Below are 16,601 nucleotides of genomic sequence, written 5' to 3' on the forward strand. Positions count from 1 at the left end.
ATTTACAAAAGTATGTCATGAATCTGTCAATGTTTTTATCCAGTCAAAAAACATATACTCTCTAACTCCAGCATTCAGACCAATTTCAAAACAAATCATTCTAGGCATCTGGGGATAAGTAGAAGTTTGAGCATAATTGAAAGGAGGATGGCAATTGTTAGAATCTGATGTATGCATATATGTATGTATATATATATTTGGATTCTTACCCAGTCCTTGTGTTCCATAGGATCCAGTCCCACAGTCAACTATCTCTGGATGTTAGAAACTCAGAGTACCTCACCACCATGCCCCCACTGCCAGCAGAGTGCCTGGAAATTGATGGTGACTGGAACACACTGCCAGTTATCTTTGAGGACAGATATGTGGATTGCCCTGCTACAGGTTTGTCTGTTTTGTTGTGGGAAGACTCAAGAATAAGTCTCATCAGTGGTCATCAGATGTCCAGAATGCATGACAATGGCGTCAAAATAAAATAAGTGAAGTATTTGATGAGATCATAGAAAAGAAGCAAGAACTAAGCTTAATAAATGTATCGATATCACATAATTTTCATGAAATTGACAAATCAATGTAACAAAAGTACAATTTTACATAAGTCTTGACTCCACCGGTAGAACTGTATTCAGTGCCTCACTTTTTTATTTAACAAATGTAAATAAAATTCTCTTTGTCACCAGAATACTATGATTTTGATGGTGAATCTTATCTCAAATATGAAATTCAAATATAAAGTATTTTTAGTTGAACTTTAATGACATTCATTTCAGAATTCTATGGAGTGTATACTTTTTGCCATTATGCAGAAAAAAATACTCAAAGAAGTATATCACATATACAGATAGATTTTTGAATGAATGGTTCATTTGGGGGAAAAAAGAAGCATGTCCATGCATATTTGTATGTTGGTAATACCCAGATCGCAACCTTTGTGCTTTTGTTGCACAGTTTGTCAATGAAGCAAAACATCACTTGCAAAAAGCCTGGTTTTGACTAGGCATTCAGAAAATGTCAATTCTCTTGTCCTTTCATTCTATTATAATGATAGCTTTCAAAAAAAGTTAGGACCTATACTGGTCTTTAAGTACTTTATTCCTCTAACCTAATAAACAATCTTGCAAACTTGATTTTACAGATAAAACTTGAGGAATGACCAATGTAAAATTTACTAAAGATCACAATATAGTTTATAGAAATCAATGTTTAAATCCAGTTCACTTAATCTCCCAGTTCCATAGTCTGCCTACAATCTCCTTGTGATCAACCGTTCATGTCCCTTATGGTTTAAATAAGTGTCTATTTAAATCCAAGAGTTTCTGCAATCTTTGATTTTCATGTTATTTCAAATCATGATGATTTCCAAGGACACTGCAACCTTGCAAAAACACTATTACCTTATTCGCAGTTGTCCCCTGACATCTAGTGTCAATAGAGTGAATGACAGTTAAGATGTGTACCAACTACAGAAATGGAGACAACCCAGTTGGCCAGTAAAACCTAAAATATTGCAGTGAGACTGTGTGTCCACACACACACACACACACACGCATAGTCATGTTTATATTAGAGTTATTTAATTTAGATACATAAAATGTTGACAATTAGGGAAATTTAAAATAAATGTCCAATATTAGACTGTTAATTTTTTTTTCAGATTGCCTTCTAATTTTTACTGTCCTAAACACATTAGAAGATTCTTTAATGACTATGGCCCCTACTAACCCAATTAAAACTTGCAGTTTTATTTCAAGCACTGAGTATCCTACATGACCTCTTTTATCTGAACCCCATCTTGGGACCTAAGATGTGAAGTCAACTCCTGGGACTTTATTCTTGCTGCTTCCCTGATTCGATTCATTAACTCTCTTTCTGAAGAAGCTCAATTCTGAATATAATCGTCATTCTTTTTTTTTTTTTTTTTTTTTTTTTTTTTGCTTTTGGGTCACACCCAGCATTGCACAGGCATTACTCCTGGCTCTTGCACTCAGGAATTACTCCTGGCATTGCTGGGGGACCATGAGATGCTGGGAATCAAACCTGGGTTGGCTGGGTGCAAGGAAAATGCCCTACCCACTGTGGCCCATATACTCAACATTCTTTTGGTGGGCAAAATAGATGTACCTGTGTGTGGCAATGTTTCCCAAGATTTTGAAAATTCCTTAATATCAGGAACAAATTCATTACTATCGTTTAGCGCCATTTTCCCTTTCCCTAGCCCATGGCTTGCACTGTAGCATTGCCCTCCCATTGTTCATTAATTTGCTCAAGCGGGCACCAGTAACATCTCCATTGTGAGACTTGTTGTTACTGTGTTTGGCATATTGAATATGTCACGGGGAGCTTGCCAGGCTCTGCCGTGTGGGCAGGATACTTTTGGTAGCTTGCCAGGCTATCCGAGAAGTACGGAAGAATCAAACCTAGGTCGGCCTCATGCAAGGCAAACATGCTAACTACTATGCTATCTGGAATTTTGGTGGGCAAAATAGATGTGCCTGTGTGTGGCAATGTTTCCCAAGATTTTGAAAATGCCTTAATATCAGGAACAAATTCATTACTATAGTTTAGCGCCATTTTCTCTTTCCCTAGCCCATGGCTTGCACTGTAGCACTGCCCTCCCATTGTTCATCAATTTGCTCAAGCGGGCACCAGTAACATCTCCATTATGAGACTTGTTGTTACTGTGTTTGGCATATCGAATATGTCATGGGAAGCTTGCCAGGTTCTGCCGTGTGGGCAGGATACTTTGGTAGCTTGCCAGGCTATCCGAGAAGTACGGAAGAATCAAACCTAGGTCGTCCTCATGCAAGGCAAACAACCTAACTGCTATGCTATCTGGAATGTCAATTTGTAGTTTATTTTATAAACACAAGTAATTGAATATGCACTAAAAAAATGGAAACCTATAACACAGACATTTATAGAGCACAAACTCATCTAACAGAAAAGCACCAATGAATCAGACCATAGTGGTAGATGTGTTACTCTTGTGTGTGTAGAGGGGAAAATGGGGATTGTCAGGAGAGACCCCAATTTCCTAAAGGAAGTGGAAAAGTTCTCTCAGAGTAAAGGATATTTTTTGTCTCTAAATATGCCAGCAATATGTTCAGGTAAGGAAGAGATCTATTTTCTCAGAATATTTGTTGTAGTTATTGACACAATCATTCATCTTTTTAATAATATAAAACTAATTATGTCTCATAACCCCACAAAAGTATTAAAAATCTCAGTGGTCTATTCAGGACAATATTTAGTATGATTATATTCATTTAATCAATAATAAAGATGTGTTTTTTTAAAAATGAAAACCAAATTCTTTCTAATCTGATATGGAAACTGAATAATTTATCAGATGGTTGATACTCTGGAAAATATCTCTTGAAAAGAACTAACATATACAAATGTAGGAAGCATTTCTTCTCAGTTGTGATTTATTACAAGGAAGTATGCAGTTGCATGGATACATATAAAGCAAGGTAATACAAAAACCAGAAAGATTAGAAAGATGGGAATAAAAGTAAAGTGTGGGGAAGGAGAGAAGCAAAAGAAATAAGGAAGCAGAAATACTGTTTTATCTTAAAGAAATGTAAGAAAAATGTGATACTTTAGCTCTCTGCCATCCTGCTATTAAAGATATGTGATCTGGGAGCCTCTTTGTGGTCTGAATGCCACTTAGGAGAATTTCCTAGTTACAAAGTACAAATTTAATTATGTTTTTATTCAGAAAAAAAGAAATATTTCTCCCTGTTTGCAACATTTTACTCTGTTATGAGCTATGTCCCTGAGGCTCACTGACTACTATGAATTGATTAGATTTAAGGAAAAGAAATTTAAAAACTGAAAATATCACTTAACTTCATAACTTTCAATGATTTTACAACTTTAAGAGTACAGGGTAGAAAAATAGTTTGTTTGATTCTGAAGCACTTTTGATTTTATAATCAGACATGTAAGATAGGTATTTTTTTATATTTATGAGCAGTCATTACTTAGGATATTTAGATTAGTAAAAGATATCACTGTATCATTGTATCACTGTCATCCTATTGTTCATCAATTTCCTCGAGCAGGCACCAGTAATGTCTCCTTCATCCTAGCCCTGAGATTTTAGAAAGTGCCACATTCAAGGCTCTTTCAGGGTCAGGAGTATGAGATCCATCATTGTTACTGGGTTTTGGCTTATTGAATATGCCACGGGAAGTTTGCCAGATTCTTCTGTGTGGAAAGGACACTCTTGGCAGCCTGCTGGGTTCTCCAAGAGTAAGAATGAGATAATAAGAGATAAATTTTAAAAGATATATTTAAAATAATTATATCTGGCAGCTTTATGTTTATGTCTCTTCAGAGAAAGTCTGACATTAATTACTTAGTTTTAGGCCAAACTTCAGAGATTAAAGTCACTGTCACTAATAAGACTTTCCTCACTTCAGATAACAGTAACTAACTTGGGTGTTTCTAATTCACCTACAATTCTGACCAACTGATTATCAAATAAGGGATATCCACATCATCTCAGGTTAAATACTTTGTTAGAATAATTAACAAAACTGAGGGCAGTGCTACGCTTATGATTATATATTTACTATTTAAGCATATAAGTAATGGCCCTAAAAAAAGAAGAATTATATTCAAGGATGTCATGCATTGGAGATTTTGTTTTTCCAGGAGTGCTTCTCTTGATGAGTCAATGTGTTTGCCCACCACTAAAGGTGATTTGAAGACTCAGGGACCAGAGATTTTAATTGTGTATTTATGATGTAATTATGAATGAATCACAGATCACAAAACTAAAGCTAATACTCCACTCCCCTCTTTATAGATTTTACCGTTTATCATGGGGCTCAGAGTTTCACCCTTCATTACATGTTTAGTTTCCACCCTTCATTATATGTTTAGTTTTAATGAAATGTCAAATCACCATCCTTAGACATCTGGTATAAGCTATTATGGCCAACATGAGTAAAAACAAGCACACACACAAATAAATACATAAATAAATAAATAGATAAAACCATATTGATCTCACTTGGGAAATTCCAAGAATTTAAAGATTACCTACTGGAAGCCAGAAACAAAGGCCATCCAAAGTCTTTATCATAAAATTAGTTATATGAACACATTTTCAACATGAATTCCTAAATTAAATTATATTTTCTTTTTCTGTTTTAGGGCACAATTTGACTGTTTATCCTATTTTTTCTGTTTCAGAGGCAGGTACCACAATAACAAATCTCAAAGATCAAGAAGAGAGCCGTATTCTAAACAAAAAACCATCCTTCAGGGAAGACCTTGTTTTGTCCAACATAAAACAACCTCAAATGGACTCTGGAGAGATTATTAGGTGTTCAGAGCCAGATGAGACTTCAACCACTCCAAATCATAGTGGCAAACTCTCTGAATCTCAGGTATATCTGACAATTGGTGAATTCCAGAGCAAAGCAGATTTGCCTAAAGATGAATCACGATCTGACCAAAGGTTTGAGGTTGGAGCACATTCCAGTACCGATGTGGACTGGCCCAGAAAGAGTCCAGGCTCAGAGGATGCCCAGACCTCAACACTGACCTACATTGATGTGAAACCGAGCAATAAGAACCCCTGTAGAAATGAGCCCACAGTGGTTATTAGCACTCTGCATGAGAGTGAGTGCTCTGCAGTGAACTCTGACTCAGATGGTACTGTGCTAAGCAAAGAGGAAGTAGGTAGAAATAATCAAAATGCCAACTCTTCAGAAAAATCGATGCCGCATGAGTTACGTGTTACAGGAAAAGGAGCTGACCAGGAGGGTAAACTTGTGCTACTGAGTCTGAAGCTCATGCCATCTGAACCTTGTGACACTGTAAATTCTGCTCTAAGGGATCCTTTGGACACTAGAGCTTCCCCAAAAGACTCTCACAAAGAACAGGAAGATATGTCATTGCTCTCCGGAGTCATCAAGAGGTCTTCTTCCATCATCTCTGATTCAGGCATTGAGAGTGAACCAAGCTCAGTTGCCTGGTCTGAGGCTCGAAGCAGGGCCCTCGAGCCACCTAATGATCGGGAAGTCTTACACCAGCTGGTTCGACGACATGCTCTGCATAGAAATTCCTTAGAAGGTGGACACACCGAGAGCAACACGAGTTTGCCAAGTGGGATTCAAGCATCGCTTACTTCTATTAGCTCTTTGCCTTTTGAGGAGGAGGAGAGGGAGTTGGCACTCACCAAACTGACTAAGTCTTTATCTGCACCCCAAATTAGTAGCCCAGAGGAGTCTTCTGAAGATACAGAAGCTGTACTTCAAGATGAAAGTCTTATTGAAGCTTCAGTTGAACATATCAAGAGCAAAGATTCCCCAGAACACTGCCCACAACTTTGTAATGGCTCCAGGATCCAGGATAATGGGGCAGAAGGTTCCTTTGTAGAGGTGATTTTAGATGCTGACGATCACCAAGACCCTGGTTATATAGACATACCCCAAAGTAAAGATCTTCAAGCATCCTGTTGTCTCGATGACAGGACTGAAAATTCTCCAGATGTTGAAGCCAAAGTTCACAATTTTGAAATACCACATAATATAGCAATTGGAAGTCCTAGGAACAAATCTGTTCCTAGAGAACTTTTGGAAATCCCAAAGGACATGGCCAAAGACTTGAATGTGGGGAATAGTTCTCTGTCCCAAAGCACCATCTTTGAAAATGAGGCTACCACCCACCACCAGGTGCCTGAATTGAACTGTATGTCAATTGCTGAGGCCGTTGAGGAAAATGGCTCAGCTGGCATTGTTGATGCTACCATTTATAGCAGAAGAGCTGACACCTTCACGGAGCTTGGACTTAAAGCAGGCACTGTGTGCTCCACTGTGACTCCTTCCCTTCCCTCCCAAGTTTTAGAAAACCAAGAGCCAAGGGCAAGCAATTCCATGACAGTGTCACAGCAGAACTCTTCAGAGACTCTGGACAGCCTGAAGACCGTGGAGGTCATCAACTTATCTGTGTATTGCACTGCCACATGTCTTCCTTTCTCATCTGTACCCAAGGAGACTCCTGCCAGGGCTGGATTCTCTTCCAAACAGACCCCATTTCCTATCACTCATCAACCTTTGGGTTCCTTTGGAGTAGTTTCTACCCATTCTAGCCCGCTGGAGGAAGAAGTCAGTGAACGGATGTTCAGGTGAGCTTACTGATGGCTTACCTAATGCAGCACAATCTTTACATTCCTCTACATATTTCTCTCATGTAACTATTTCAAAAGTGAGATATTAGTTATTTTCTAATTTAAATAATGTAATATATCCACATCATAAAAATGAGATCAGTAGACAAATATGTGAAAGCAAATTTTATAAATAAGCCCATCTTCCAAATATGGCTAAATAGTATTCCAAATAACACTTTGATATCTTTTTTTATATGTATCCTAAAATTTTTGGCAAAAATTGTGTCATTTTGTACAAAAAAGTTTAAATTAATATATTAGAAACACGTTCCTATTGTATAAATTTATTTTTCATTATTATTTTAACATTTAAATAGTATCTCATTATATAGATATATCATGATTTAAGTTTATTTAACTTTCAATTTAATTATTGTGTCATTTACAAATGATGTGTAACCCTCACAGTTTTAGAGAGCCATTCCTTAAGATCCTTAAGCCATTCCTTAAGATTCCTTAAGATCTTTTGGGAATATATTCTCTCATTAGATATGCGCTTATTAAACTTAATTTTGCTCTTATGGTGGCAGGATACAGCCTTTAATCCCTGTGTTGAATTAATAATCATATTTCTACATAACATATAAATTATATATTTGAAAATATATATATATTGTGTATGTAATTGTGTAAAACAGAAGGGTGACCCAATATCCAAAGAAAGTGACTATGAATAAAGATGGTAAACAGGAGATATATTTTAGTGATAATACCTAGACTGAGAAAAAAATTATAAAATAGATGCCAATGATGACAATAATAAATGATGTCATACAAAAGATAATTTTGTTTACTTGTAGTCTTTCAAATGTTGGTCTCATAAATTTTGCATAAATACATGACCTAATACAAAAAGAAAAGTTATGGACCAATAAAATGGGGCTGGAGGTCACACTGAGTGTACTCAGGGCTTATTTTCTGGCTTCAGGGATCACTCCTAGTGGGGCTCAGGAAAACTTCTGTCATGCCAAGGATTGAATTCTGGTTGTTCACATGCAAGGCAAGCACCTTACTAGCACTCCAGTTCCAGTAGTATTATTTTTCTTTTACAAATGAGGAAATTCAGGACAGAGAAGTTAGGAAGTTGACTTAGAGTTAGTAATTGCCAAAAATCATATTTTGACTTTGGCAATGAGAAAATAGAACATATTTTCTTCATTGGTTCACCATTGCAGATAAACAGGCAAAGGGCATAATAATTATTTGGCAGTGACATTTTATTCAAACTAACCCTTGTAACCGAGAGTATTCGATATGCCAGACACAGTAACAACAAAAGTCTCCAATGGAGACGTTACTGGGCCCGCTCGAGCAAATCGACGATCAACGGGAGGGCCTTTACCTTTACCTTTTTTTTACCTAACCCTTGTAAACGCAGGTACTTATATCAAATTAAGCAACATAAGCCATGCAGGGAACTTTGAGAAATGTGTCTTTTTTGGAGCTTGGAGAAGTAGGTGGAGGTGAGCTATGTGGTCTTATAAACTAGGTTCAGAATTTTTTACTCTGGGGAAAACCTTTTGAAGAGTGTATGTATCCTTCTAGAAGGATAGAATTTGAAGTGTTATTTAGTGCAGGCACTGTACAGAAAATATGTACATATGAAAACACTAGTCTCTTGTCTCCTCAAGTGATTTTTTGTATCTTTATTCAGAATAAAGCTTCTCTTGACTGCACCCTTGAGATCTCATCTTTAACCTGTGGCTCTCAGCAGTTGTAGACATTCACAGCTCCTACATCCCATCTCAGCTCATCTCCCGTTCAATATGGAATATGCAGCTTGGTTTATGATTAACTAGTTTATTCTCCAGTTTTTATCAGGCCAAAGAAAAATTTAAAAAGGAACTGAAGATTGATGGATTTTTGTACAGTGACTTATCTGTACTGGCTTCTGATGTGCCATATTTCCCACCAGAGGAAGAGGAGGAAAATTTGGAAGATGGGATTCATCTGGTTGTCTGTGTCCATGGTCTGGATGGTGAGTTATTAAAAAGTTTTGTCCTTAAATTCTGCACTGTTATCCTATCTTAGTATTTATGAATCCATTGACAACAAGTTTTTCAATGTGCCTTCACCCATGTTTTTTGATAGTGATATTTCCTCTTTCTTCATTGATCTCAGTACTTGTTATTGAATTTTATCTGTTTTACATCAATATCCCATTTTCTCTCTACACAGGTACCACGACATATAATTTTAGTAAAAGTTTATAATTTCAAAAAACATATTCAGTTTAACAAATACCGAAAGATATATTTTTTCTAGAGTTATTCTATTATTAGACTTACAGTTTAACAGGGAGATATAGAGATGAGAACAGTAAATTGGCATAAAGATTTCTTAAATGGGATTGTACATGTGAATGTAATTGAGTCAGACAGAAGAATGACCCAATTTCCATAGCTAGGGAAATAAAAATATTTGAAAATACTTGTTTAGGAAAAGAAAATACATTTCACTATCACAAATCAAATACTGGAATCATTTGTTACAACGAAGAATAATACTAAATGAGGTTGTCATTAAAAATAAAATGATTGTATTGAAATTTGGCAGTTCTTTTGTTAGTAGATACTCAACTTAGACTGACTCTCTGTTACTCTTCTGAAAAAAAAAAGTGTGTGTATGTAGACATGCTTGTTTTTAACTGAAGCTTCTAATCAAAATATAGCAAGATCAAGAATAACTCTCTCATTCTGATAATAAATTTCTAGTAACACAAAACCTATGAACAAATTAGGATCATGTCATGAAAGACCCGTATGTTCTTCGTACCTGATATGAAATTAAAATTAGTCAATCTTTTCACCATTTGTTATAATAATACGTCTAGTCATCCAAAGTCATGTGAGAGAAAAGAAGTACAGATGTCTTCACTAGTGTTTGTACTTGATCATAAAACCAAGCTGTCAGCTTGAATATTTTCACCTGACCAGAAAACCATGAAGGGAAAAAAGACAACTAACAGCTAAGGTCTCTATTGAAGGTAGCATTTCTAGTTTAAGGTAAAAAATGTGTAAACTCCTCAGAGTTTTATGGATATCTTTGTGCAAATTCAATTTTAAGGGTATATTTGTATTAATAGATAACTGAAGAACTAGAGAAAATGTATTAAAAATCAGACAATTTTCATATTGTGCAAAACCCTTCAGATTTAGATCATTGTGAATATTCTCTGTACTGTCTTACCAAGTTGTGTTTCCTGATAATGCTTCAAGTTCTGTAAATTTCACTTTCTCTCACCTGAAGGAATGGGGGTTGGTATTTAGAACTTTAGTTAAACAGAAAGCCAGTTTTAGGCTAGGCATTGGAATATAGGTAGCTCTAAAAATAAAAACAACAAAGAAGCCAGTTCTATTTTTCAAATATGACATAGTTAATAAATAAAATTTATTAACAAAGTAGAAAAATTTTCTAAAAAGTGACTATTTTATGACTCTGACCCTGAATATATGAACATGTGTTATGAAAGGCCACCAATAGGGATACTGTTTAGGTATATTGGATTATTTTAAAGGTTTAGGGATTTTTTTTCTCTTAACTATTTTCACTTTTACAAAATGTCATGTGGTAGTTTAAGTTTTCTTTAAATAGTTTCATAATTTCACAAAGAATGATGTAAAATTTATTATAACCTATGTTGCTTATAGTTTTCACACTACATTAAACCATGTGACCTATATATCCAGATTAATAGTTTCTAATTTTCAGCTCTAAGGATCCCTAGGAGGGTTAGGCTTAAGTTTTATTATGATGCAATTAGAACCCAAATTCTCATGAAATCAGAAAATAAAAAACTAAAAAAAAACTCAGTAGTATTTCTATTAAAGAAGATATTTATAGAGAAATGCAGATAACACATCGTGTTGTGGTATGATGTAAAATTCATTAAGAGGCATGCTTTGCAAATTTGCATTAGTAAATTAAATTGAAGAGGAAGGTGGAATTCCTCTCAAATTGTTTCTATGTATAGAATGATTGTAAGCCACATACTTTATTTATTTGGTTTGTTTTATTTTCATCTCTCTTTCTCTCTTTCTCTCTCTTTCTATCTCTCTCTCCACACACTTTTAGATTGGAACTTATTTTTGTAGAGTTAGAATCTCAAGAATAATCTGAATTTTGTGCAGAGAATCTGATTTTGCTGTGGAGAGTAGCACGTGATTTAGCTTATTATTAAAAAATCTGCTTAATAAAAAATAGAACAAAGTAAAATGAAAAGAATGGGAAGAAGAAAGAAAGATTGGGGAATAAATACATATTTATAAATACACAGGACACAGGGGGTATTTCCTGTTTCAGTTTTTGAATAATTATTTATGGAACTGATTTGGGGTTATCTATCATTTTAGGAAACAGTGCAGACCTAAGACTGGTAAAGACATTTATAGAACTGGGTCTTCCTGGAGGAAAACTGGACTTTTTGATGTCTGAGAAGAATCAGGTATGATGACAAAATTATTCAAACTGAAATCATCTATGTCTTAAAAACCTCCCAGAGTCACCACAGTGGTTCGTGAACACATAGTCGAAAGGAACCTTCATCAAAAAGAGCTGTTTGCCACCTTGCCTGTAGAGAAAAGCTTCACTTTCCTTTGGTGAAATAGTAAGAAGTCAGAATGCATGGAAGATGTCTTAAGATCAGATAGTATAGTTAGGAAGTGAAAGGTCAGCACATCTATAGTATGATAATTTGCGTATTTACAAAGGGGTAAAAGGTGATTCATTAGTGAAATTCATTAAGTGTGCTTATGGCCTCTTTAATGTCAGGTGGAATATTTTCCATTTCAAAGTAGTTAAGAGTCTTGTGTGCTATTAAGCTGTTAAAGTAGATGAAAGTTTAGAAAATGCAAGACCATAGGTGGGGCAGGTTGGAGCTAATATTCCTTCCTCCTAAGGAAATGGCATGGAAGAGCAGTAAGTACCCATGTTGGGATAGAATTGATTGAACTAAAGAAAATGGGGGTGGGATTTTCCATGTCAATTTAAAATGATAATTGTACCTTGAGTTATCACTTGGAAGGTAACATTTTATTTCTACAATACAAATGCTTAATTCTTTTATATTGACTTTGATACCACAAATGAGATGACACATACTCTTAATATTTAAATGACACAAACACCCAACCCCATGGATCTTAAATGTTTCCAAATGTTGATCTTTGAAATTATATAAAACAATTAATACTCATCATTTCTGTCTTTCAAATACTCAGATACATGTGCAATATTTATCTACTTCCTCGTATCCTTTTTCATACTTCAACTACCATTCTTTCTTGAGATTCAGTGACTTTGGAATAAATTCAAGAATAAATTCACTATGGCATTGTAAATATGACTTAACAGAGCATATTAAGAATATTGATAAGAATAAACTAGGGAATGAGCAAGTTCTCTGTGTCAGATGGACTTAGGTGTTGATCTGAGTCTGGTGTTACTTTAATGCTCAAAACCTAATTTTTTTTTGTGGTAGAGAAGCAATTATCTGTGTAAGACACCTGGGATGTAATATGGCAGTCAGCACTGTAAATTAACTCTTCTGAATCTCCTCTTCTCTTCTCTTAGTTTGTTATTATTCCCTGTATGGTTTTTAAACATTCTTGAGTTTCTTCATTGGGAGACTCAGTTTATGAGCCTTTCCCCCCAAATTTGTATCTCAATGTATTATCTTATCATTGTATAAATCTTAGAAGACCACTATATTTATGCTGCACAGTGGAAGAAAATGGAATTATGCACCAACTTGTCATTGTGATGACTGCCCAACTTCTATATTCTCTCTTTTCTTTCAGATGGACACCTTTGCAGATTTTGACACCATGACAGATAGGTTACTGGATGAAATCATTCAGCACATTCAGTTGTACAACCTTTCCATCTCTCGAATTAGGTAAAAGAAAATAGAGGTACTCGATGCTAGGGGAAGAAGGTGATATCTTTGACTGTTTTCTGTATGTTATTTTAAATCCAAATGCTTTGCATACACCACTGAGAGGATTCAACTTATAGTTTTAAGTGGAGAATATTATTCTCTGATCAGAACTGAGTATCATGATAGCTTATACATATATATGTTATAGTCTTAGTGTGGGAAAATAATCATATGTAACTCAGAATGAAGAGAATGAGACACAACACAAAATATCTTGGTTTAAAATCTTCTTCTAATACTCTATGTTAGTATCCTCATGCTGTCATATGTAACATTTTATAAGCATGAGCATTTTTTTGATACTGTTTCTCTAAGAATTAAGTGGGCTAGTTCTATTTTTTTTGTTAATTGACTTTATTGCCTACCCAGAAAAATACTTTAATCATGTATAATCCTATGCTGTCCTTCCATTGTAATATATAATGTAATTTAAATGTTTAAATGATCTTGGTAAGTACATAACTAGTATTTTTTGTGCACTTATATTATGTAAGCATTGTGATAAACCATTTGGCATAAATTATTCTATTTAGACTACAGAAACACAAATGAGGATTCAGAGGAGAAAGATTAATTAAAAATAAAACAATAAGTATCAGGCAATGCAGTTCTGTAGATAACATTTTTCCCTTTGCATGTTTTATGCATATCACTAGAACCTATAGGGATTTTATCAGTGATTAATTTTAAAATGAATTTTTGGCTTCGTAGGTAGTTGTGTAGCAATACTGTTGAAATAGAGAATGTAGGAGTATATCAGATGCAGGATGGGCTGAAAGCAGGCAACTCAATAATACTTAATGGGTGAATTAGTGAAGAAATACGTGGATAGGTTGCCAGAGGTTATTATGAAAGGCCTCATAAGCCAGGCTAAGTAGCTGGGATTTTAACCAGTGAGTAATAATGACAGTTCAGTGCCTAGCTCTATAATTCATAAAAGACCCCCGGGTATACTAAGATGGTACACAGAGCCATTTGGTAAGCTACTCTAATCATTCAATGCTGGGAAAATTCCACATTTCTGACTACATTAGGCACAGAGTTTCCCATTTATAAAACTCATGCTTAATATTGTCAGAGTTTGGAAACCTGATGAGAGTGAGTTATCATTCAAATGGCACATATTTTTTTAAAAAAAGAATTTGCCTGTTATCTTGGATTCAGTTGTATGTGGAAAGTGACTGATACCTTCTACTCTCAATGCAAACATTTGCTGGCAGCTGACTTCTGGTTGCTATTCACCTTTGTCATTTTTGTCTCTGAACAGCTTTATTGGTCATTCTCTTGGCAACATAATCATAAGATCAGTCCTCACAAGGCCCCGATTCCGGTATTACCTCAACAAACTTCACACATTCTTGTCACTGTCTGGGCCTCACCTAGGGACCTTGTATAACAACAGCACTTTGGTTAGTACAGGTAAGATTTTCTAATCTCCCTAAATCCTCAGAATTCATTTTGACTAGATAAGATGAATATAGAGACAAGCTTTCTTCTTAATGGTATTTTTGTGCAACAGTTCTTTTTTGAATATTATAAATAGTGGAAGGGCACCTGGAGTATCAAATGAATTTTTCCCCTTGAGAACTAAGAAAAGTTATACTGCATTCCAAGATCACTTTTGCTTTAGTGTTTTGTGAACACTAAATAAGTCATGCTGTAAAACTCTAAAAAGTGACGTCCCAGTGGAAATATTGAAGAGGCTTAATGGTAAGGAGGAAATAATCTAATGTATCACTTCATTTGGTTTTCAATGACTTATAATGGGTGAGTTATATGGGTCACATTCACCAGTACTAAAGGAATATTCCTGGCTCTGTGCTAATGAATGATCCTGAAATTGCTCAGGAAACTACAGGAAGTCCAAGGATAGATCTAGGATCAGCCAGATGCACCACAAGCACCTTACCTCCTGCCTCTCTCTGAAATTAAAAAAAAAAAGTCTTAGAGATATAAAAACTGAAATCCAAGATGAATAGCAGCAGATCTGTTGATGTCTGGGAGGAGTCCACTTCCTGTTTCACAGATGGTCATCTTTTCAATGTTCTTGTAAAGCAGGCTGATGTGGGTATTTCAGGGTCTCTTTTAGAACTGCACTAATTCCCATTGTAATGGATCCCTCTTTGACTACATTAGGCACAGAGGTTTTCATCTGGAAAGGATTTCATCCCCCAAAATCACAAGGATTTCATCCCCCAAAATCATCACATTTGGGATGGAGCAAAGCATAAATTTCAACATAGGGAGTTTTAAAGGAATGAAAACATTCGTTCTCTATCAATAAGTTTTTAATAACGATACTTTTGTGACAAGCTTATAGTTAAGTTCTATGTCAAACTCGTAGGGAACACTTTCACCAAAGACATTAATATCTATTCTGTTTACATTCCTAATGTCTATAATGAATTAAAATATGTGTGATACATATTTTCATAAGTAAATTTATAGTATATATTTATAAACAGGCATATATGTGTGCATATATCTGTAGTCTCTATCATGTATGTACATATATGTATCATAGAACTGTTTAATATTAAACAAGACATGTGAAAATGGAAGTTGAGTGTCATGAATGGAAGAATGACTGTATTTGAATTCTGTGCTTGGTGGACTGTGAACACAGAGTCTCCAGAATTGAATTTCTAGGTTTTTTTCTATGTTGGGGAATGACATTCATATGAGTTAAAAACAAATAAATAAAAATGTCATTGGATCTTAGTTTAAAATTCCAAGAGAAAATTTCAGGATGAATGGTAGGATGAACTTATTTTGCAGAATAAAGAGTGGTGTGTGTGTGTGTGTGTGTGTGTGTGTGTGTGAGAGAGAGAGAGAGAGAGAGAGAGAGAGAGAGAGAGGGAGAGCAATGGATATGGTGTAATCAACAAGCTGAAGGTGGCTCTACAAGACAGAAATGTAGAATGACCTAGAGAGGTAAAATATGGTGATGAAATTATCAGAACAAGCCAGATGATGTAATGTCTTCATCAATGTGTTTGGTGTCAGGCTTACCATGGAGACGTTAGGGATACCATAGTAATTGTACCACAGCTGTGAAATTGATGTAACTCTTATATAATAGTCCAAAAAGACCACTGGGACATTTAGTTTAGTAAAATACATTTATAATAAATCAAATTCATCATACAATAGTCCCTGATAGTTCCAATCTGTTATGTGAGTTTTTGAGTTACTGTTAATAAATTTCTTCCACATTTATCTGCCACTCTCTGCAACTACACCTCCCCTACATAGGCTATATTTTCAGAATACCCTGGATTGCTTGCTTTCCTTCAAATTAGATGAGTCATGTTTGTTTGCATTTCTATTATTTTAAAGACATTTTTGTGAACATGAGTTATTTGATATATTGGCACATAATAAGTGTAAATATTTTCTTTTGTCACTCTTTTTCCTCACACAACAGAAAAGCCATCAATGTGCAGAAACAAATTATTTAAACCACATTTAATT

General features: G+C 35.1%; 1 protein-coding gene across 1 annotated transcript in view; it reads left to right on the plus strand.

Annotated features, from left to right (window-relative positions):
* FAM135B (family with sequence similarity 135 member B) overlaps positions 1-16,601 on the plus strand; it is a 350,355-nt gene that overhangs the window by 322,121 nt on the left and 11,633 nt on the right. Inside the window, exons 12-17 of the mRNA XM_056134964.1 lie at positions 230-384; positions 5,206-7,144; positions 9,001-9,167; positions 11,542-11,633; positions 12,988-13,085; positions 14,395-14,546. Coding sequence (XP_055990939.1) covers positions 230-384; positions 5,206-7,144; positions 9,001-9,167; positions 11,542-11,633; positions 12,988-13,085; positions 14,395-14,546 — 2,603 coding nt within the window. The remainder of the gene's footprint in view (positions 1-229; positions 385-5,205; positions 7,145-9,000; positions 9,168-11,541; positions 11,634-12,987; positions 13,086-14,394; positions 14,547-16,601) is intronic.

Source organism: Sorex fumeus, unplaced genomic scaffold (assembly GCF_029834395.1).
Source record: "Sorex fumeus unplaced genomic scaffold, SorFum_2.1 ptg000002l, whole genome shotgun sequence".
NCBI lineage: Eukaryota > Metazoa > Chordata > Mammalia > Eulipotyphla > Soricidae > Sorex > Sorex fumeus.